The 22,042-nt window shown below is 40.8% G+C and overlaps 1 protein-coding gene across 2 annotated transcripts in view; it reads left to right on the top strand.

Annotated features, from left to right (window-relative positions):
- Positions 1–22,042, top strand: part of Atg4a (autophagy related 4A cysteine peptidase) — a 47,478-nt gene that overhangs the window by 19,467 nt on the left and 5,969 nt on the right. Inside the window, exons 2-9 of one of the 2 annotated variants that reach the window (XM_042690010.1) lie at positions 5,371–5,481; positions 9,257–9,328; positions 11,873–11,971; positions 14,781–14,882; positions 15,060–15,132; positions 18,190–18,269; positions 18,884–19,071; positions 19,198–19,276. In XM_042690010.1, coding sequence (XP_042545944.1) covers positions 5,371–5,481; positions 9,257–9,328; positions 11,873–11,971; positions 14,781–14,882; positions 15,060–15,132; positions 18,190–18,269; positions 18,884–19,071; positions 19,198–19,276 — 804 coding nt within the window. Of the gene's footprint in view, positions 1–5,370; positions 5,482–9,256; positions 9,329–11,872; positions 11,972–14,780; positions 14,883–15,059; positions 15,137–18,189; positions 18,270–18,883; positions 19,072–19,197; positions 19,277–22,042 lie in introns of those variants that run through there. The other variant, XM_042690011.1, reaches the window with a different exon arrangement.

Below are 22,042 nucleotides of genomic sequence, written 5' to 3'. Positions count from 1 at the left end.
TCTCCTGAATCCACTTCTCTCTACTTCTGTTAATCTCATCTTATTCAAATGAATTGTTCCATACACGTCACTTTGACTAAGGGCTGACTGTGGCTAGATACAGTGAACTCTAACATTCTATCTTGTAAGAGAAAAATCAAGAAGAATAGAGACTATAATGACCTTCATGCTGGCCTAGCTAGTCCTGAGAGGGGGTGAAGAGCCAGAGTCAAATTCTTTGGCTACCATTTTGCTCAGAGTCATCCCAAATGAAGCAGAACAGTTGTCATGGGCTTTAATGGGCTGTACTCATTTGACCAGATAGCTGGGCAATGACTCACTGAGACAGGGTTGGAGATAGAGAAATGATTTTTGCAGCCAGTACTAAAAACAGACCCATGGCTTATATGCATACATGCTGTACATTGATCCATTGCCACCCTTCATCACCCCTACCATGTGACACAGAGGCTGCCCTATTCTCAAGTTACATCTTTTTTTATGTTCATTTTCTTCCTAAGTTACACTGGATATTCATTCCCACCTGATTTCTCCTATCTGTGCAAGGTAGAGGGTGGGATGTGAAGATTTTAAGTATGATCTATCCATCTGTGTCTACCACTTTCTGGGGATGGTCTGACCTGGATGATCATTTTTAGCCTGGTATTTCCTGAACAAGGGCCAGGAGCTGAGGCCAGCAGCACAGAGGTTAAGAGGGCACAGGTTTCCTGGCAGATTTGACAGTGATGAATTTTCACTGGGGAATGAGATAGCGCTTTCATTTCTAACTATTTTAAGGGTTGAAATACTATAGACTCTACTCTTAATTAAAACATACTAAAGAGAAATGCTACTTCAATTCCTAAAAGCTTGCACTATGCTTCAAGAAAGACAACACCCCTGATTAGCTGTGTTTCTAAAATGCTTTGCAGATTATAACTTCAACTTCCAGCAAAGTATTTTGAGCAGATGAACCTGGTTTCATGATCAAAAAGACTTGTTTATATTTAGGAACATTTGTTTCTGTCAGGATAGCACACTGCCTTGATGGTGGGGGGCAAACACTGTCCTTTGTAGGGAGTTAGACAATACAGAATGCCATCTACACAAGAAACTGCGTCTATAGGATGCATAGGGACTACTTTCAGAGAGTCTCTGCAGCCACTTGTAGCTTCACTAACAGCCTCTGCTCTCTATGAGCTCCCCTTTCCACAGAGGCCAGGGAGCCTTCAAAAATGGATGGATGGCATGTGTTAGCCTTGAGCTTGGAATTTTTTTTCTCACATAAATAGCACCATAAACTGGGAAATCAATTTAATTTTTCTGGTTACAGATTAAAGTAGGATTTTTTTGTGTGGGCTGACTTAGTAACTTATTTACTACCTACAGTATTATTTCCTTTAAAAATAACTTCCAAAGAATTTGGAAGCAGTCTTTCTTCATGAGCCAATCTTGAGAGTCTTTCAGTAGAACTGCTCCTCATAAATAGTGCACAATGAAATATTTTAACTCTTCTCCTATTGCAAGGGAATAAGTTGTGGAAGTGTGGCCTGTGAACTAATGAAGTTCACTTTTCTTTTTTTTATCTTGAGAGATATCCATAAGATAAACAGTGGTTTTGCTTCTTTCATATTTACCACTCAATAGCTGGAAAACCAAATATGTGGAGGGTTTCCCCTGTATATCAAGCAATTCTCCATCAGACACCTCAAGTGTGTCCTGGGATTTGATTGAATTTTGACATGAGTGGAATTGGAATCAGAGCCCAGAGTTTAAGGGCTCAGCCTTACCAGACTGTTGTGTATTGTGAATGCCCAGTAAAGACCTGTGTTTCTGATCAACTGGTTGTTAAGTCAGGATTCCTTTGTTCCTCTTTTGGGGTTCAATAATTTGTAAGGAGGGTTCATCAAATGCAAGGAAACTCTTTAATTATGGTTACCTACTTAATACAAATGGCATTACATAGAGGCAAACCACAAAGTGGCAGACAGAGATGTGGGTGGTGGGACATGTGGGTAAGAAGGGGTTCTTTGTTTCTTCAGGCACAGTGCCCTCCGGGTACTTTCACATGGTTGGGCAGCAACATGGATGCTGTCCAAATGCCAGAGTTCAGAGATTTTTTTATGGAGACTTCACCATGTAGATATGATCTATTTCACTGGTTCTCCATCCTCTCACTTTTTCCTAGGGGTGGGGGTATGGTGTGGCTGAAACTTCCAAGTTTCTACTCTTTGCTTGATCTTTTAGGTAAATAGCTCCCATCTAAGAACCCACAAAAAGTCATCTTATTAGAACAAAAGATCTTATTACCCAGACAGTTCCAAGGCATGAGGAACTCTGTGTGTGGAACAAGGGTCAAACAGCAAATATCAGTACAAAAAATACACCTGACATCTCCAGTGCTCAGAAAATACACTAACACAGGTTTTAGGAGCTCTGTGCAGAAAACAGGGAGAGCGATCAAATATGTAACTTTATTGTGTTACAACATCACAAGTTATTTGTCACTTCTAAGAATGAGTTGTACTTATTTCATTTTTTGTATGAGTTTGAAATCAGAGCCTTAGGGGCTGGGAAGGTGGCTCAGTGGTAGAGTGCTTGCCTTGCATGCCTGAGGCCTTGGGTTCCATTCCTCAGCACCACATAAGCAAAAAGAAAAAAGCTGGAAGTGGCACTGTGGCTCAAGTGGTCGAGCACTAGCCTTGAGCTGAAGAGCTGAGGGACATTGCCCAGGCCCACTTCCCGACCCAAAATAAAAAAAAAAATTGAGAATGAAATCAGAGCCTTATGCTTTCCACATTCCCAGCACATGTTATATTCAGTTTTAATTTTCTTTTTAAGTTATCTTTTGCTGGTATGAAGGAGTTTTAATTTACCTTGTCAGTTACAAATACAGTGTATCTTGATCAATGTTATACATCCCATCATTCTCCCCCATCTTTCCCAACTTCATCCATACCCTAAAAATTACATGGTTGAAAAGACCATATTTTCCTACCTCTCATTTATCTATCCTCCTTCCCCTTGAAGTTGACTCCCCACTTCTCTGACACTCTGGGTCCTTTTGGGGGCTTTTAGTTGCTTATCTCATTGCCTGGGATGTAATGAATAGTAGTATGAGGCAGGTGTCCTTAGGACAATTTCCTTGTATATTGTTTCATGGAGGGATACCACCACCACACACACCTCATCTCCCTAACATACTTTCCACCCACATACCACCACCATACACAGAACATTTGCTGCTCATATATATGCTGTGCATATATAAAGATGTGTCTTGGGCTGGGAAGTTGGCTCAGTGGTAGAGCGCTTGCCTTGCATGCATGAGGCCCTGGGTTCGATTCCTCAGCACCATATAAGCAGAAAAAAAAAGATGTGTCTTGATCAGGGTCACCCCAGCTGTCACTCTCTCTTGACCCTCCTCCCTTCCAAACCAATCTAATCAGGTTTCATTGTTCCATTTTCACACATGTACATAAAGTATTCAGGTCATAGTCACCCTCCAGGTCATAGTCACCCTATTTTAACCTTTGTCTTTTCCCTTCCTAATAGTACCCACATCCCAGACAGGACCAGTTTCAACTTTATGTATGTTAACTCTAAATGTTTCACCATTGCATTCACAACTATAATAGTATTTTAATCAGATTTTCCCCCATTTGGGGAAGAACACTACCATCAGACCTCTAATAGCTCTGACCTGGATTTCACTACACACACACACACACACACACACACACACACGGAGCATCCTTTCCCTCTCTTATGGGCCCTATTCCTCCATGTCTGGACATGTCAATTGGACAGCCACCCCCAGAGGACTCACCTCCCTCCCTTCCCATTCACCCCTTTTTACTCTTTTCCTCTCCCTCCCCATCATCACAGAGCACACAGAAATGCATATGAGACCATCTCGTTGTATTTTATTTCAACGTCTTATGTCCCCATTGGGATAACATGTGCTGTGACACAGCAGACCATCTGTCAGTGGCTAAGGCTATAGACACCTCGGAGATGGCCCCGAGGACTGTCCCTGGCCTGGCTCTCGATTTAGTGGCTGCCTAGATGATGGACCTTTCTTGTTCTGGTCCTTTGCTGGCTCAGGTTTATGCAGCTGCTTATTAAGGAGGCGACCACAGGTTGGCGCTGGCCCTGTTCCTTTCTTGGAAGTAGGTAGAGCAGCAGATCTGGTTGTTCCCTTTCTGTTCCACTCGCTTTGCTGTTTGCCGCGCCTGAGACCCACCACAGCTGTTTTCTGGACCGGGAAGGACAACAAGGATCTCTTAGAAAGGCATTGGATGGAGAGAAGGGAAAAGGGGCTTCATTGGAAGGGGTGAGGTCTAGGAACATTTTGTTCCAGGAGGGGCCAGAGGAGAATCTTGGAGCCAGGGAGGGTCAATAGGAACAAGGGGAAAATCTTGGGTGGGTCACCTCACCTTTCCTTTGGATATGGGTCTTGACAGAGGCTTGATTCTCTTCCCAGGTTTGTTTGATCTTCCTCGCACAAGTGAGGTTCCCTTGTGGACCAGGGCAGCAGCAGCAACAGCAGCAGCTGCAGCCCTACTCCTTGTAATAATGGTTCTAGTCATCCTTTCTACTTCCCTCACCTGGAGCCGTCTGACCTCCAGACCTTGGGACACTCACCTATATGCCCACCTTGGACAGAGTGGCCACGCCCCTAACTATTGTTTTGGCAGCAAGCTTCTCTCCAGCCAGCCAATCCCTGACCAGGGAGGAGCTTATACATCACAAAGCACCATCTTGGCTTCTGTTGAGGCAGTTGTGGTGATGGTGGTGAGTGGATATAGAGGGGAAGGAGAGGGAAAGTTCTGGAAAAGGAGGCCAAGTATTTCAAGTCGGAGAAACAGCTTCACTACATTAAAAAATGATCATTTTAAAGATATTTAATTTTAATGAGTCAGTTTATGACTGACTTGATCTTGACTACATCTTGATCAATGTTACCCCTTCCATCATTCTGCCTTCATCTGTCCCACCTCATCCACTTCCTACAAGTTATATTCAGTAACATACTTAAGAACCTTCTTTGTAGAATAAATGTATGAATGTGTATGTATGAATAAAGTGACAAATAAAAATATCTTGTTCTCCAGCTACAATCTTACTACTTTTATAATTGTACAATCTTTCAGGCTTTCCACAGTCCCTTCTAGGCTATTAACTTCTAGAAATGGCACCAGACAAACCTTGTCAGATTTGCTATCACCTGGGCAGGAGGCAGGTATGCAGGCATTACTGTTTTAACTTGATGCATTCTCTCAAGGAGAAGCTGGAATAAGTGTCCAAGGTAATTATCAGTCAGTAAACAACAGCAGTAAGTCCTTTGTATTAAACTTTATGCATATTTATTTTATTTTATTCTTTTAGTTTTATCCAAGTATGAAAACCAGATTACTATATTCACTGACTACCTAGAAGAATTTCCAGATACAGATGAACTGGTGTGGATCCTGGGGAAGCAGCATCTCCTTAAAACGGGTAAGGTCTGTCAGTATTGGTCTTTAAGAACCCAATTGAGGTAGGCACCTGTGGTTAAGGTCCTGTTCTTTTCCTCCTACTTAAAAAAATAATACTGGGGTTTGAGCACATGACCTCATGTTTTCTACCACTTGAGACATTCTTCCATCCCTTTTTGTTTGGGTCTTACACTTATTGCTCAGGCCAGCCTCAGACCTTTGCCTCCCTTATAGCTGGAATTACATACATGAGCTACCATTCCTGGCTTGTTATTTGATATAGGATCAGGCTAACTTTTTGCCCAATCTGGCCATTAACTGCAGTCCTCCTATCTGTGCCTATAATTAGCTAGGATTATAGGTGTAGACCACCACCCATGACCTTTTCTTTCTTGAGTTGATAGAGAATTGCTTTGATCAATGTTGAGGCTACTCTGAAGAAGATTTACCATGTTGAAACAGTTTTAGTTTCAGACCCTTTGCTTGATGCACAGGTCTCTCTTCCAAGAGTGTACAATTTGTTATAGGTTTTATTTATTTATGGTACTTGTCTTGAATTGAGGGCCTGGGTACTGTCCTGGAGCTCTTTTGCTCAAGGCTAGCATTCTACTACTTGATCCACAGCTCCACTTGTGACTTTTTGGTGGTTATTTGGAAATGGGAGTCTTACAGGCTTTCCTGCCTGAGCTGGCTTTGAACCATGATCCTCAGTTCTCAGTCTCCTATGTAACAAGGATACAGGTGTGCACCAACATTGCCTAGATGGTTATAGGTTTTAGTACAGTGTGTAAAGGGAATCTATTTTTATATTTCTCCTTAAAGGAGAATCCCCACATTCTATGAACCTTGATTCCTAAAAACAGGATCCACTCTGGAGTCACTAACCAGTATCTACTCTTTGGTGTCTGTGCTACATATTTTTCATTTCATATCCTTTGCTTATCTAGATAAAACATGATTATAAAAAACAATATCGTGCATGAGAAGCATTTATGTTTTAGATAATTTGTTTTAGATAATAGATGATCTCCATTTATCCTGGTTTTGTATAAACCTGTTAGCCACTGCAGCCAAGATAGAAAGATTTGATTTTCTTCTTGATTGAGTGAAATTCACATTTGTATAGACTGGGAAAGACCTTGTGCTATGAAATTGCTGAGGACCCAGCACCTAGAGGAAAGTTGAGCTTGAGAAGAAACAGTTTTGAAAATGGAACCTTTCTGAAGAGGAATCCTTGTCAGAGGTTTTGAAGCACAGAGTAAGGGTCAAAATGTACAGAAGTTAGGTCTTCCTCACTCCTCCTTTGCCAGGCTTCATTATTTTGATTAGAAAATTGAGAACAGTGGAGAAAGTCTGGTGCTAGCAGTTAGGAGACCTTGTGTATTCAGATTTTTCTAGCTCTGGTAAGTCACTTCTTTCTGGATCTTAACTTGCTTTCCCATGACTTAAAATGAGGAGACAGGAGAAGGCTTCTTCTAGTTCTGTTTTCCAGGAGACCCCAGCTTGCTAAATGTGTTCAGAAACTAAGTGGGGGGCTGGGAAGGTGGCTCAGTGGTAGAGCGCTTGCCTTGCATGCATGAGGCCCTGGGTTCGATTCCTCAGCACCACATAAGCAAAAAGAAAAAAGCCGGAAGTGGTGCTGTGGCTCAAGTGGTAGAGTGCTAGCCTTGAGCTGAAGAGTTGAGGCTCTCAGGCTCAGCTCTCAGCGCCCAGGCTCAGAGTTCAGGCCCCACGACCGGACCCCCCCCCCCCCCAAAAAAGAAAGAAACTAAGTGGGTAGCTGTATTGTAAAGTGAAATTACTGTTAAAATACTTACATGACCTTTCCAGTATAAAGTCAAGCTGCCAGACATAGAGATTGTAAAGGCAGGAGTGAGTAGTGGGAAAATTGGGAGGACAGGTCTATAATAACTAATATTTGACACAGCTTACTAAATACCGGACACTAAGCACTTTATACAAATTATCTTGTTGAATACTCAGAATTCAATGCACTAGATATTATTATTCTTATTTCCTCAGTTTATAGATGAGAAAACTATAAATAATGTTATAGTCAGGGTGCAAACCCAGGCAGAGTATGGCTTAGAAATTTTACTCTGTTTTTTTTAGATAGTCTTATTATATAGCCTAGGCTGATCTTGAACTTTGGATCATACTGTCTTAGCCTCCAGAGTGCCACCAATTCTACTAGAAATCTTAGTGTTAACCATTATTCACCTGCTTCCCAAAATGTACTAAGCACTCCAGGCATAAAGAGAAAGGAAAATCCATATAGCTCAACTTTCTTTTCCAAAGGAAAGGAAGGAAATACAGCAACTATTGGCTAAAATAGAATTTTCCTTTTTTTTAAAAAAAGTACAATGGCTATAAGTTTTATACAGAATACAAATGTGGGTGTGTTGTTGAAACAAGACTTTTTTAGTTTTTGATTTTTGATGATTTTGTCTTCTTTTGTCTTCTTCTTAGGTATGATGTATTCACATGTATATCTTTGGGAGGGGGGAGGCATAGAACATGAGGGAAAAGGGGTGAGAAAGTGCAACAGTAAAACTCACAGGACATTGATGAAAGTGAACTATACAACTCGTGGGTGGAGACAGGAGGGAGGGACTGGTAGAAAGTAAAGAAATGAAGACACTGTATGAAAGGAAATGTAGTCATTACCTGACTCATGGAATTGTAATCCCTCTGTATATCACTCTATAATAACAATAAGGTAAATTAATTAAAAAAAAAGAAAAAGGGGGATAAATGACTAGGAAAGAGATAACCATGTATAGGTATGAGAGGAAATGAAGAATTTCTATTTGTGGACATTGAAGTCAGTTTGCATCATTAAATACATGCCAAAAAGCAGAAATCTTTCCAGACAGTTTTTTTATAAAAACAATATTCACACAAAAAAGAATGGTGGACTATATAATTTTTTTCAGTTGTGATATTCTGAAAATTGATTCTGAAAATTATATCAATTATCTCAAATTTTAAAAAGATAGCATGCTTTGAATAAAAAAGACACAACTAGGGGCTGGGAAGGTGGCTCAGTGGTGGAGCACTTGCCTTGCATGCATGAGGCCCTGGGTTCGATTCCTCAGCACCACATAGGCAAAAAGAAAAAAGCCGGAATTGGCACTGTGGCTCAAGTGGTAGAGCGCTAACCTTGAGGTGAGGAACTGAGGGACAGTGCCCAGGCCCAGAGTTCAGGCCCCATGACCGGACGCTCCCCCCCAAAAAAAAGACACAACTAGTGATGTTATAATTCACTTATGTGACAAATGCCAGTTATATAAGATAACTTTATTCCCATTTTGCTTAGCAGCAGAAGTAAATGCATGCATATTCATATGTACATTCATGTGTATAAACGTTTACATAAACACACATTGTCTGAGATAACAGACAATGGGTGCTGATGAGAGAGACAACTAACCATCATCATTCAAGATGGTTCAGATGATTCATTATTAATAAGTTCCTTAAGGTCCTTGCTTTTCTACTTTTTGTCTTTTCACCATGACCCCAGATTTAGTAGCTATCAAGACCCTGGAGATTAACCAAGAGATAGGAATTACCCAACATTGTTGGATTGGCCAGTGGAGTGGGTCTGGCCAAATCAGGTGAGGAGAATTTGAAATTATTTGCTTAAAAGGAGATTGTGTTTCTTGTTAATTTCTCTAGCCCCATAAAAATGGAGTTGAGTGTTTATTTTAAAAATACGTTTGTTACTGGCTTAGAAGCCAAACTCAAGCAATTTAGATGGCTATGGTTAATTTTAATTTTACATTTAATTACAGAAAAAGCTAAGCTGTTGTCTGATATAAGTGCTCGTCTATGGTTTACATACAGAAAGAAATTTTCACCAATTGGTAGGTATATCACTTGTTCTTCTGTGTTTTCTTCCTTGGTAGATAGCTTGCCTCATAGATAACACTTCACTTGTCAGTGAACTTGATTTAGGGACATAGTAAATCTTGCACCTCATCCAGAAGCCTCACTCTTGAAGTTCCTCATAACATATGGCTTCATGGTGTTGATACATAATGCCACTGTATTTTCTACCCATGTCCAAGTGTTCAGGCGCACCATAATATTACTTGTTTGACTTTTGAGAGTAGGCAAAAAATTTAATGAGCCTTTAGTTATTGCACAGTCCATTAAGTTACCACTTTGTGGAACTACATGAATATTAAAGAAAACTATGTTTCAAAGGAAAGAGCATACTTCCTTTGATTTTTTTTTCCGTGTAATGTGAAACACCTTCACGCTGGAAGACAAATTTTCATAGTTTTCCTTAGAACTAATTGTACTTTGTTCTAAACTTCTGTAAGGAAGACAAAACAATACAAAGAAACAAGGCAAACAACAAAACACATTTCTGTTAGTTATGTGAATATATTCCTTCCAGAGATTTGTTAAATGTTTTGCCAGTCCTCAGAAGATTGGTAAAATGTTTGCTAGTAGAGTGGTTACTTCCTATATCATAGCCCTGTTTAAAAAAAAAAAAAAGTCAGTGGCTCACGCCTGAAATCCTAGCTACTCAGGAGGCTGAAATCTGAGGAGTGTGGTTCAAAGCCAGCCCCAGTAGGAAAGTCCATGAGACTCTTATCTCCAATTAACCACCAGAAAACCAGAAGTGGTACTGTGGCTCAAGTAGTAGAGTGCTAGCCTTGAGCTGAAGAGCACCCAGGCCCAGAATTCAAACACCAAGACAGACCAAATGTCATAAAAATGGCAGAAGCTAATCTTTTAAAAGGAAACTTGTGTGACTGATTTTGCTGCAGGACTGGACCTCATCACTGGAGTGAAATATGCCTTTCTGTGAAGGGCCAGAAGTGAAGACCACACAATTTTTTTTTTTTTTTTTTGGTCGTTGTGGGCCTGGGCACTGTCTCTCAGCTCTTTGTGCTTAAGGCTAGTACTCTACCACTTGAGCTACAGCGCCACTTGCGGTTTTCTGGTGGTGGTTTATTGGAGATAAAAGTCTCATGGCCTTTTCTGCCCAGGCTGGCTTTAAACTATGATGCTCAAATCTCAGTCTCCTGAGTAGCTAGGACTACAGGCGTGAGCCACCACCGCCTGGCCACACAATTTTATTTGCTCTTTCAAGAAAGTATTCAACAGTAACACAGAAGAACAATATTAAGTAGATGGATGTTCTAAACTGTTAAAGTTCTATGGATAAGGAATTCTTTGAAAAGCTGGGAGACATTTCCAATTAAACTCTGGTAGCATTTTGGTAATAGATGAACTGTTTATCTGGACCTCGCTGTACCTTTTCCACATGAATCTGCCTTATACTCCTACTACTAGCAATAGCAAAAGGACCTTCTTCCATCTCACAAATCTACACACTCCTCTCCATATTGCTCTAGCAACTCTTTTTTTCAGTCTCCACAACAAAAGGAAAGGGGTGACTGCCTTGGCCTGTTTATCTTACAGGGATGATGATCCCTTTTTCCCTTAAAGTTAGTTTTCTGAGACCATGTTGATAGCATACTTTCTCCATTTCCATATTGGGAAAGGAAGTCAATTAAAGCAAAATGTCCCCTCTGCCATCCAAGCTATTTGATTTCATTGCTGCCTTGGGAAAAGCTATTAATAGAGCTCATACTAGGCATGTATATGGAATTTTCTTTACCTCAAGTGTTGTTGAAATGAAACCTGAGGCCTTCTTTCATTGATTGACTGGTTTTATACCTTTTAGGGATGTGGAGATGTGACATGTTTCTCAATTTATTAGTGGAATTTTATATTATGACTATACTCATCAGACCATATTCACAGCTAGTCACTCATTTAATTGCTACAACACCCCTGACAGTAGGCAGAGTTTGTGCTATAAATAAGACTTGGACTGTGTAACTAAGGAATGCTGTTCAGATGCCTATTTTAGGGCTCTTTCCCCTACTTTACATTGTCCTTGCTATTCAGAACTTCATAATATATATTTAGAACAGTTGAGAGTCTTCAAAATGTCTTCTGACTATTTTGATATCTATCTCTGAGTATCTGTTCTTTAACCAAAGTAAGACTGGCCTCTCTGAGTAGTTCAGGGTCATGCAAGTGATCTGTGCGAGATAAGATTTGGTCAGGCAAGTGATGGCATGGAATGGACAGAGTCCATTTATCAAATTTGCTTGCATAACTACAAGCATCTAAACAGAAAACCTAAGGAGCAAGCTTAGTTCACTTTTTTTGGCTTTGACCCTAATATCCATTTTGATTAATTCAGCATTGTCTTTGTAAGTCTCAACCCTACACTCCAATCCTATTTGATTTCTGAATATTTCTCTTGCCTCGTTTCCCAGAATAAGTGTGTTTGCTTGTCTTGTGTGAGTCCTAAATATGGTAATGTTATAATAAAAGTTGATTTAAGAAATTCATTTCATGCACATCCATTTTTCTAACAGGGGGAACAGGTCCTTCATCTGATGCTGGCTGGGGATGCATGCTACGCTGTGGACAGATGATGTTGGCTCAAGCTCTTATCTGTAGACATTTGGGAAGGGGTGAGTTCCATTTGTTCTGAAAATGGCTTCAGGGGCCTCTGTAGTTCCCCTTGCTTCTGTTGATTTAGCATTAGTGCTGAACTTTAGGAACACTCAGTGACAAAGCTGCAGGTCCTGAAATGATCTGTGTAAGCTCTGAGTATGTGGTATTGACAAGTTAACAAAGCCTCCCATGAGAAGGAAACAGCTGATATTTCCTTGTGACTCACCAGGCAAGAGAGTTATTTTCCTGAGGCAGAATTCAACATTGAGGCAGGTATGCACTTATAATTTCCATCTTTGCTATTGTTTGAGCAAGTCTTTCAAAAATGCCACATAACAAAGGGAGCAGGAAGAAGGGTGTGGTGGTAAGTCCCTTTGCTTTCTTGAGAGCATTTGAAATATCTGTGGGTGACCTAAAGGAAGTGCCTAATGAAGGATTTGTTCTATTTTGGTTTGGGTTCTCTGAGGATATTCATTTGATGATGAAGGAATCCTTAAATTAGCTTCCATGAGAGGCTGCTTTGTTGATTAGGAACTTGCCCAAAATCATTATTGAAACTCTTGAGTCTCATTTTCTTTATGACATGTACATGCTTTCCTGTGAGTATCTGCAGGTGGACCTTGGCTGGATGTTTGCTCAGGTACAGGGTGACAGTCCCACTAGACATGGGGAAGAGAGAGTGCAAGGTTAGGTTGCTGACCTAATTGGCCATTACTGATTAAGGAAGGGTAATGTCACTTCCCTTCCCCCACTATGCAGAATCACAGATCTTGCAGTGATTTTCAGAGCATCAAGGAAAGGCTGGGAAAGTTTTAGGGAATAGAATATCCTGTGTCCTCTGTCTGCGGGTACTGTGGCTTATGAAAGTGAGTTGATTTACACAGGGTCAGATAGCAAGAAAGTATAGATGAAAGTAGAATATAGACACGTTGACTCATCCAGTGATTTCTCTACACATACTTTTTGGCACAAATTATATATATATGTTATACATATATGTTATATATATGTGTATGTTATATATATATATATATATGCAGTACTTATTTGAACTCAAGACCTTGTACTTGTTCTACACCCCCAGTCCATTACCTTTTCATTATGACATTTCCATATATGCATATAACTTTCATCCCCTTTATTATCCTTTCTTATCTCCTTCCCTTTCTCCCCTTCAATATCAATATTAGTCCCCCTTTTATTTTCAGTCTTACCTCACCTAAGTTCTACAATTGAGAGAAAATGTGCCATACTTATTGTGAAACTTTCTTTCATTTAACATGATCTCCAGTTCTCTTCATACTACTTAATATTTTTCTGGTGTATGAGACACTTCATGATGACTTTTCTGAAAGCAAGTCCTGGAAGTGAAGAGAAACTGAAATCCACCCCTTTCCCCACAACCTGCCACCAGGCCATCAGTCTGGTCTCAATCAATAAAAGCAAGTGACAGGAAGAATTCAGTTATAGATGTTGTAATTATGATGAATTAGATGATCTATTTTTTAAAGTCTTTTGGGTTGTTTCCTCTCCAGTCATTAAAATTGAGATAGAGTGTTCATTTAGCCCTGGCATCAGTGAATATTTAAAGATACTTGAGCAGCCAGCTATTAAGGATTTCCCCAGACACAGACAGTTTAGCAGCTTGTGAAAAGAAAGTTGTGTGTGGTTCTCCTTCTGAAGAACATGCTGTGTTTGAAGTTAAAAGATTTTGACTTCAGAGGTACTAGAAGCAACAGAATTCAAGAGTCTATAGATTATGTCCTTTGGCTTCAAATGCGTTTCAGTCATTAGTTCACATTTTCTAAAAACTTCGGGAAGAGAAGTTTTTGACTTGGAAGCAAACTGAGTCTCAGAATTTTGCCACATTAGACTAGATTCCCAGAGTGTAGAGAATGAAGGTTATGTGTCTTGTGATTATGTGATTATTCTCTTAAAAAATTGTCTTCAGTGAGTTATAAGTGGCCACTGTAGGATCTCGGGGGTGAGTAGACTGGGCTTTTTGATCTGGAGGAAACCTTGAACATATAATAGCAAAAGCATTTGTTTTTCCAAAGCTTACTTTGGATTATTAAAAAGGTTGTGGAAACATGACAGCATGCAATTTTTAAAAAGCGGTCTTAGTGATGAATTGCTTATAACCCCATAAACTATTGTGTGTCAGAATAGCTCTTCCCCTATGAGACCCTTTTGGCAACACTGCCAGATGTAAGGATAAACACTATTTCTATCTGTGTAAAGATAAGACTTTATGGTATTTTTTTTTGTCGGTCATGGGGCTTGAACTCTGGGCCTGGGTGCTGTCCCTCAGCTCTTCAGCTCAAGGCTAGTGCTCTACCACTTGAGCCACAGAGCCATTTCCAGCTTTTTCTGCTTATGTGGTACTGAGGAATTGAACCCAGGGCCTCATGCATGCAAGGCAAGCACTCTACCGCTAAGCTATCTTCCCAGCCTGTATCTGGGTTTTATATGTATATATAGCCAGATTTTTGTGGTGACCTTTAAAGAGTAGTTTCCCAGAAAGGCCTTTGTGACCTAGTTTTTATGTAATATTTATCCAGCTCCAGCCCTTGGGCCAAGTCAATTCCTTGGTCATCCTCTTGTTCTGACTTTGTTTTATACCTACTTAATCTTTGAAAGTAATCAGTTTCCAGGTGTCTTTGTTATCTAAGTGAAAAATACTGGGGTGGGGGAGCATTCTCACTTGATCGTCCCTATCTTCTAGATGCAACTCCTTTGTTTTTTCTAGTAATTAGTAGTTACAAGAAGAATGTTGAGTGTTCATCAACAATTAAAATGATTTTAACCCATTTTTTCCCTCAAAAGACTGGAACTGGCAGAAACAAAAAGAACAACCCAAAGAATATCAACGGATTCTACAATGCTTCTTAGATAGAAAAGACTGTTGTTACTCTATCCACCAAATGGGTAAGATCATAAATTAATAGTTTCAAAGCAATGCCTATACCTGATCTTTTTCTTCCCCTGCTTTATATGGAGCTCCACTAAATTATCATTTGCTTAATTATTTATGCAAAAAATAGGAGTGTGTGGCTCTTTGGAAGATATTTTGCTAACATGTTAATTTTTTCCACATAAAAACAGCACAAATGGGTGTAGGAGAAGGGAAATCAATTGGCGAATGGTTTGGACCAAATACAGTTGCACAGGTGTTAAAGTAAGTAAAAGAGTCTGGCATTTGCCAGTTCTACCATCTCCTATGCTTTCTTCCCTAGCCAACTAAACCTCTTATGCAGCCTAAGAATTGTCTCAGTCCCACTAAAAAGCCATCTTTCCTTCCAAGCCATCAAATATCCATACCAATTTGCTCAGATAATTCTTTGCAATGTGTAAGTATAAACCTCCAACTTGGTACATCAGGGTTGTATTCAGTAGCATCAGTATATGTGCTATACTCTAGAACTTGCTCGGTATCTTATTCTATAAATGAATATTCACATACCTGAGGATCCTTTGTAGTTAGCAGGTTTACATTAAGGCATGTAAGCTTAGCCAGCCTAAGAAATGGACTCTGGCCCCATGTGGTATTTAGAAGTCCCATTAATTCATTCAACATTTACTGGTTACCTTTACTGTGTTAAGTACTAGTTTAGAAATTACCTAGACACAGTCTTGACCTCAAGGAATTTACCACCTGTTGGAGGAGACAAACTCCAAGGGAGTTTTGGAATCAGTTTGTCCTCTCATAGCAGGTTCAAGGTACCCCAGCCTGACACTTTTGCAGCTGTCCTGTTCAATCTCATAATTCACCCCCCACTACAAGATGTGAAGAGAGGTCAGGACCAACTTTTTGAAAGTGAATAAGTGAGTAGCTTCAGCACCTACAACTGGAAGGCCACTTTACCTGTTGTCACTCTCTCCTTCCTGACATCTTGTCACTAAACAAAAACTCCCTGAGTGTAGAGATTGTACTTGTCTTCTTCGTGTTGTATCACTAGCACATAAATTGCCTGGCACATGTAAGCACTCAGTAAATGCTGATGAACAAATGAAATTGGTAGGCAAAATCTAGGACCAGCATTACAGACAAGAAGATTGAGATTATCAGTCCTCCTCTGGTGTAGTGTGTTTCAATCTCCAGATGTTATGGTAGATCTACTACTTGTAAAGTACAGATGGGCCCTGTTTCTGTAACCAGGCAATCTTTAGTGAGCTAGCATTCTTTGGAAGTGTATGTGTGCCTGGATTTTCTGGGCACCAAAGGAAAATTCTGTTAACTTTACTCCTTGCTCCCAAAGACCACTTTCTTGCTTTAGTCAGAGGGCTTTGGGGCCATCATTGATGTTTGAAAGAGAAGCTGGCAGTATTTCAGGCATCACTGTAGCAACGAGCCCTGGGCAAGAAGTGCAAAGGATTAGAATGGTGTGCTGAGCCCTAAATCTGGCTCCAAATAGTTTTTAAATGATATTCCTTAGAATTTCCTCCTTTCTTCTAAATTTAAATCTTGAAGAATTTAAGGGGACTCTGATTTGTCATCATGGTTTACTAACAATACCAATACTTCTTGACTTATGATGAGCTTATATCTAGGTAAGCCCACTGCAAGTTGAAAATATCATAAATAAAATGTATTTAGTATACCTAACCTACTGAATTAGATTCTAGCTTAGAAACACAATTGACCCTAGAGAATGGACTTTCCCTTGTTGATGGAGCCACTCTGCATTGCTAGAGAGTATGATTCTGTTTACTGATAATCAGGAAAAAAATACCTAAGTTTAAAATTCACTGTATGATTTCTGCTGAGTATAGCTTGCTTTTGCACTATTGGAAAACCAAAAATGTCTTAAGGCAAAGAGTTAAGGCTTGTCTACTACTACTACTACTACTACTACTACTACTACTACTACTATTAAAGGATAGTGCATTAAGATGAGTGAAATATAAATGTAATGATAATTAACCTCTTCTTGAGAGTTACTTTGGTAGAATTTTTTTTCTTTTGCTAATGGGACTAGGCTTTACCCACATATTCCAGAAGTAGACACGTTAAACAAGTCCTCTCAAATTAGTAAGAGAGGAAATTAAAGGATAAATAGGTAGGTGCTTTACTTAGACCTCAGGCAATCTTTTTCTTTTTTTTGTCGGTCATGGGGCTTGAACTCTGGGTCTGGGCACTGTCCCTCAGCTCTTCAGCTCAAAGTGAGCACTCCACTGCTTGAGTCACAGTGCCACTTCCACTTTTCTGGCTGTTTGTTGGAGCTCAGTCTTATAGACTTTCTTGCCTAGGCTGGCTTTGAACTGTAATCCTCAGATCTCAGCCTCCTGAATAGCTAGGATTAAAGGTGTAATCCTAGCACCCTGTAAACCAGCACCCTGCCAGCAATCATTTTTTAAAAAAAGAATTTTCTTTCTAATCTCCCTTGAAGTCATGCAATTTGGCATGCTATCTCTCTTCAGTTCCTGACTTGTAAGGCCTTACACCCCAGGCATCTATCACATAAGTCTCCTTGAGTGGTACTCTAAGTGTAACTATAGAGGGAAATAAGAGCTCTGTTTTCCTGTGGCTCATTTCCCATATTATCTATGCTCCTAAATACACACATACATACATACATGCATGCAAGTGTATATATAATTTTAGGTATTGGTTATTTGGATGGAACCTGCCTCACAAACACTGCTACCATTAATCTCCATGTGTGTATGTGTGTATTATATATATATATGTATATGTATATATATATATTATATGTGTAATATACACACACACATTCCTTTTGCTTTTAAGACAAGATCCACTATGTAGTAAGACTGGCTTCATACTCACAATTGTCCTGCCTCAGCCTCCTGAGTGCTAGGATTACAACATGCACAGCCATGCCTGGTCACAAATCCATATTTTTAGTGATAGCTTTCCTTTTCTTTTTCTTTCTTTCTTTTTTACGAAAAGAAAACAATAACTCAAAATATCATTTACCTAAGGAAGTAAAATTTCTCTTGATTTTGGGAACAGATGCATCAATAACTTTTCTCAGGCAGTAGGAGTAGCATTATGAAATAGAATCTTCTTTTTCAAGTTGAGATATAGTGCCTGTGTCACTGTCAAGGTCCATGAAACATGGAAAGTCCCAGAATTCTGATGGAGAAGCCAAGACTATCTTAAACACAGCTTCTCTGTTAGTAGTTGTTAACCTTAGGAACAAGCTGTCTTGCTTCTTGCTGATATTTCCACCTTACCTTAAATGTGACTTCATTGTACATTGCTTTGCAGAAAACTTGCTTTATTTGATGAATGGAATTCCTTGGCTGTTTATGTTTCAATGGATAACACAGTGGTCATTGAAGATATCAGTGAGTCTCCAGCCTATTTACCTTTATGATTGGTGGGTGATGAGCTCCTACTTTGCCATTCAGAAATCTGGAATGTAAACAATCTGTGCCTTGCTCACCAGGTTAGGGGAGCCTAGAGGAGTAAGAGCTCTGGTTCTCTTCCCTTCCAGCTTTCTGAAAGGTAGAAAACCCTTAGAGAATCTTTGTTGTCCTTCTGGGAGGCATCACTCTCTTTCCCAGCAGGATGCAGGAAGTGTGTATACTATGTTAAGCCACCAGTAGATGCTTCCAAGAGGTCCTGTGCTCTGGCTCTTGACTGCATTTAGGGAAGCCAAAAGACACAGTTCCTTTCTCAAAGTTCTGTGCAGCTAGTTGAGAAGCGAGCTTTTCATAATGAGCCCAGATTATCTCTTTGGAGCTAAGCCAGTGCTCATTGGGCTGCAGGAAGAACATGAGGCTGAAGGAATGGCCTGTCCTTCCTGTGGAAAGTCAGGCTTGCCGGGCCCTGATGACAGAGGGGAGGGCTTTCTAGACAGGGTAAGTGGCATGAAGTCTGTCTTTACTTTATCTTTAGAGTGGGGTTTCTTACACTAGATGCTTGTGACTCACCCAGGTCTTTGGCCTTTTGTTTCTAGAAAAAATGTGCTGTGTTCCTCCCCTGGGTGCCAATGCAGCTGGTGAGAATCCTCCTGATTTTGTGACTGCTTCTAACCAGAGTCAAGGCATCTCTGCCTTCTGCCCAGCCTGGAAACCCCTGCTGCTCATTGTGCCCCTTCGTCTGGGCATAAACCAAATCAATCCTGTGTATGTCGATGCATTCAAAGTAAGTCATTCCTTTTCCTGAGCCCATTGTTGCCTGCCCAGCCCATCACACCACCATGTCAGCACAGAGATCCGTGAGCAGCAGTCCACAAGTGAGTTGAGAATCTTGCATTCTCTTTCCCTCCAGGAGTGTTTTAAGATGCCACAGTCTTTAGGGGCATTAGGAGGAAAACCAAATAACGCCTATTATTTCATAGGATTCTTAGGTAAGAAAGGATGAATCACAAGTAAGTCATCATGGGGAGGGGTGGGTATGGGGTGAACGTGTGCCCAGGAGGCCTTGTGGTTCCACTGAGTGGGCCACTGTGAAGTCCAAGGAAACTAGCCTCTTGTCTAGTTGTTTTTCTCATCTCCAACCTGATCTATAAAGAGTCAGGTTTCCTGAAGGAAAGCAGGTCCCTTTAGTGCCTTCACTTTCTTGCCCCTTGATAGGATGCTGGGCCATGAGCTTCAAGTATTGTTTCAGAACCTTTCTCCTGCCTGTGGGAGCCTTGGGCAATGGGGTTGAGTCCTTTGACTTTGCTAATGTCTTTCTTCTTGGAGTTCAGCAACCAGGTTAGGAGCATCCTCTGTCTTTCCATGCTTCTGTGGCCAGGCCTACTGGTTCATTGTTCAGAGCTGTGATAGGTTGGAAATGAGAGGAAGCAAAGATAGAACTGTCCCTTTCCCATTAGCAATGTGTAAGCCTAAGAACCACTAACCTTTTGATCCTAAGTAGCCTGCCATTCGCTGCATAGAGTAGTGGCTCTGGAAATCTAGCCACCTTACCCATTAGCAGTGACCAGAGACATTTAAGGCCCTTCATATGGTGAGGGAGCTCAGTCTTCCTGAACTTTTCTGTGCATACATCTCTTTGAAGGACTATTAGAATGCAGACTCAACAGGTCTGAATGCTGCTGAGATTTGCCTTTCTAACTTGGTGGTGCTAATGCTGCTGGCACATAGACGTCACCTTGAGAATGCCTGGTTCATGCTGAAGAGCATGAGTCAAGGGATTGATGAGGCCAGGGAGATTTGGCACCAGATACCTCATGTAGGAATGGAGTGGTCAGAGACTCAGGGTCCCAAGGAGGGTATTAGCATCAATAGATTTGATAGGCGAGCTAGAGCAGTTATAAGGAAATGGTAAGTGGCTGTTTATCTTTTGGAGATTCAGGGGTGTGAGGTGTGATGTCAACAGACATATCTGGCTTTATATACCACTCTCCCACTTGCTAATGGTGTGGCTGCAGAAAAAAATATCAGCTCTTTCAGTCTCAGATCCTCTTATGTAAAATAGGTTAACAGCTAACTTACCATTAGGCCATCTCATAGTGTCTAACAAAGAGCCAGGCATATAATACACACTCAGTAAAAGATGGCTCCACCCAATGCTTTTCCTTCCTCATTCTTTCTGTCTTCAGGATTGGTTTTCCTTGCTATACAGCTGCCTTTTCTGCCATCTATTGGCTGACTATGAGAATTACAGCTAAATGGTATATCTGGAGTCCTTGGGCAGTTTTTACTTTTATTTTTGTTTTTGTGCCAGTCCTGGGACTTGAACTCAGGGTCCTGGGTGCTGTCCTTGACCTTTCTTGCTCCAGACTGGTGTTTGACCACTTTCACCACAGACAGATCCACTTCTGGCGCTTTTTTTGGTGGTTTATTGGAGATAAGAGTTTCATGAGGGCTGGGAAGGTGGCTCAGTGGTAGAGCGCTTGCCTTGCATGCCTGAGGCCCTGGGTTTGATTCCTCAGCACCACATAAGCAAAAAGAAAAAAGCTGGAAGTGGCGCTGTGGCTCAAGTGGTAGAGCGCTAGCCTTGAGTTGAAGAGCTGAGGGACAGCGCCCAGGCCCAGAGTTCAGGCCCCACGACCAGACCCCCCCCCCCAAAAAAAAAAAAAAAAAGAGTTTCATGAGTTTTTCTGCCCAGGCTGGCTTTGAACAGTGATCCTTATCTTAGCCTCCTGAGTAGCTAAGATTATAGGCATGAGCCACCAGTGCCTAGTGGCTTTTACTTTTGTAAATAAAAAACCTAGTATTTGGAGTTGTTGCTAAGATTTTGGGTTCCTGTCCAAGAAATGGTGTGATGACCTCAAATTGAAACCAAGAACATAGGACAAAGAGTGAATTAAGTGGTTTGACTTTCAGGAAAGTTTTCATCAGACAGCAGGAACATACTCTTTGCCACCAGAACCAATGTTGGCAAAATAGATGTGCCCTCCTGGGAGCCATTCCAGAGAAGGTCTCTTTCTTGACTTAGTTGAGGATGCAGAGACCCAATCAAATGACCTCAGACCTGAAGAGTGACATTGGGCCCCCCTTAGGTATTTCTACCCCCTAAGCATTGGGAACTCTCAGCTCTTTAATTATGAGATCAAGGTAGAAATTTTATTATTCTAAACTCATTCTGGGACATTTGGGAGTAAGCCTGTTCTCTTGTATGTAAAAGACAGTTATCCCAGACTGGAGGTGAAGCTCAGTGGTAGAGCAATTGCCTAGCATGTGCAAGGCCCTGGGTTCCAACCTAGTACCACAAAAAAAATCATTTTCCAGTAAGCCCTCCCAATGAGGTGCATCTGTGCTGATGTTAATGTGACAAAGGCAGTGCTGTGTGACAGGAATTGACTAACTTGCTTATCATGACTATAATCTTCTTGCTAATTGACAACAGAAGTCAACTCATTGGATTTTTGTGTCTGGCAACTTAGCATCCTTGTTCCATGTGGGTAGAATTTCTTTTGTAGGCCAAGGCCTTTTCCTTTAGCATATTTCTGAGCATTGATTATATGAATGGAGATGCTTTCCAATGTTGAAAGAGGCAGATAGTACCCTGGTTAGCACTTAGGTATACAACTTAATGTCTACTGTCGTCTCTTTGCTACTGCTGCTCACAGAGCCTGCCATGTCATCTGCAGTATCCCATCCCTCCTTTCTGCAAACTGTCACTTTCTGCTTTTGGACTTGGACTTTGAGGAGATGTAAGGGCTAGG

This window comes from Dipodomys spectabilis, unplaced genomic scaffold, assembly GCF_019054845.1.
Source record: "Dipodomys spectabilis isolate Male_0828 unplaced genomic scaffold, ASM1905484v1 ptg000132l, whole genome shotgun sequence".
NCBI lineage: Eukaryota > Metazoa > Chordata > Mammalia > Rodentia > Heteromyidae > Dipodomys > Dipodomys spectabilis.
This window is presented reverse-complemented; position numbering and strand designations above follow the sequence as displayed.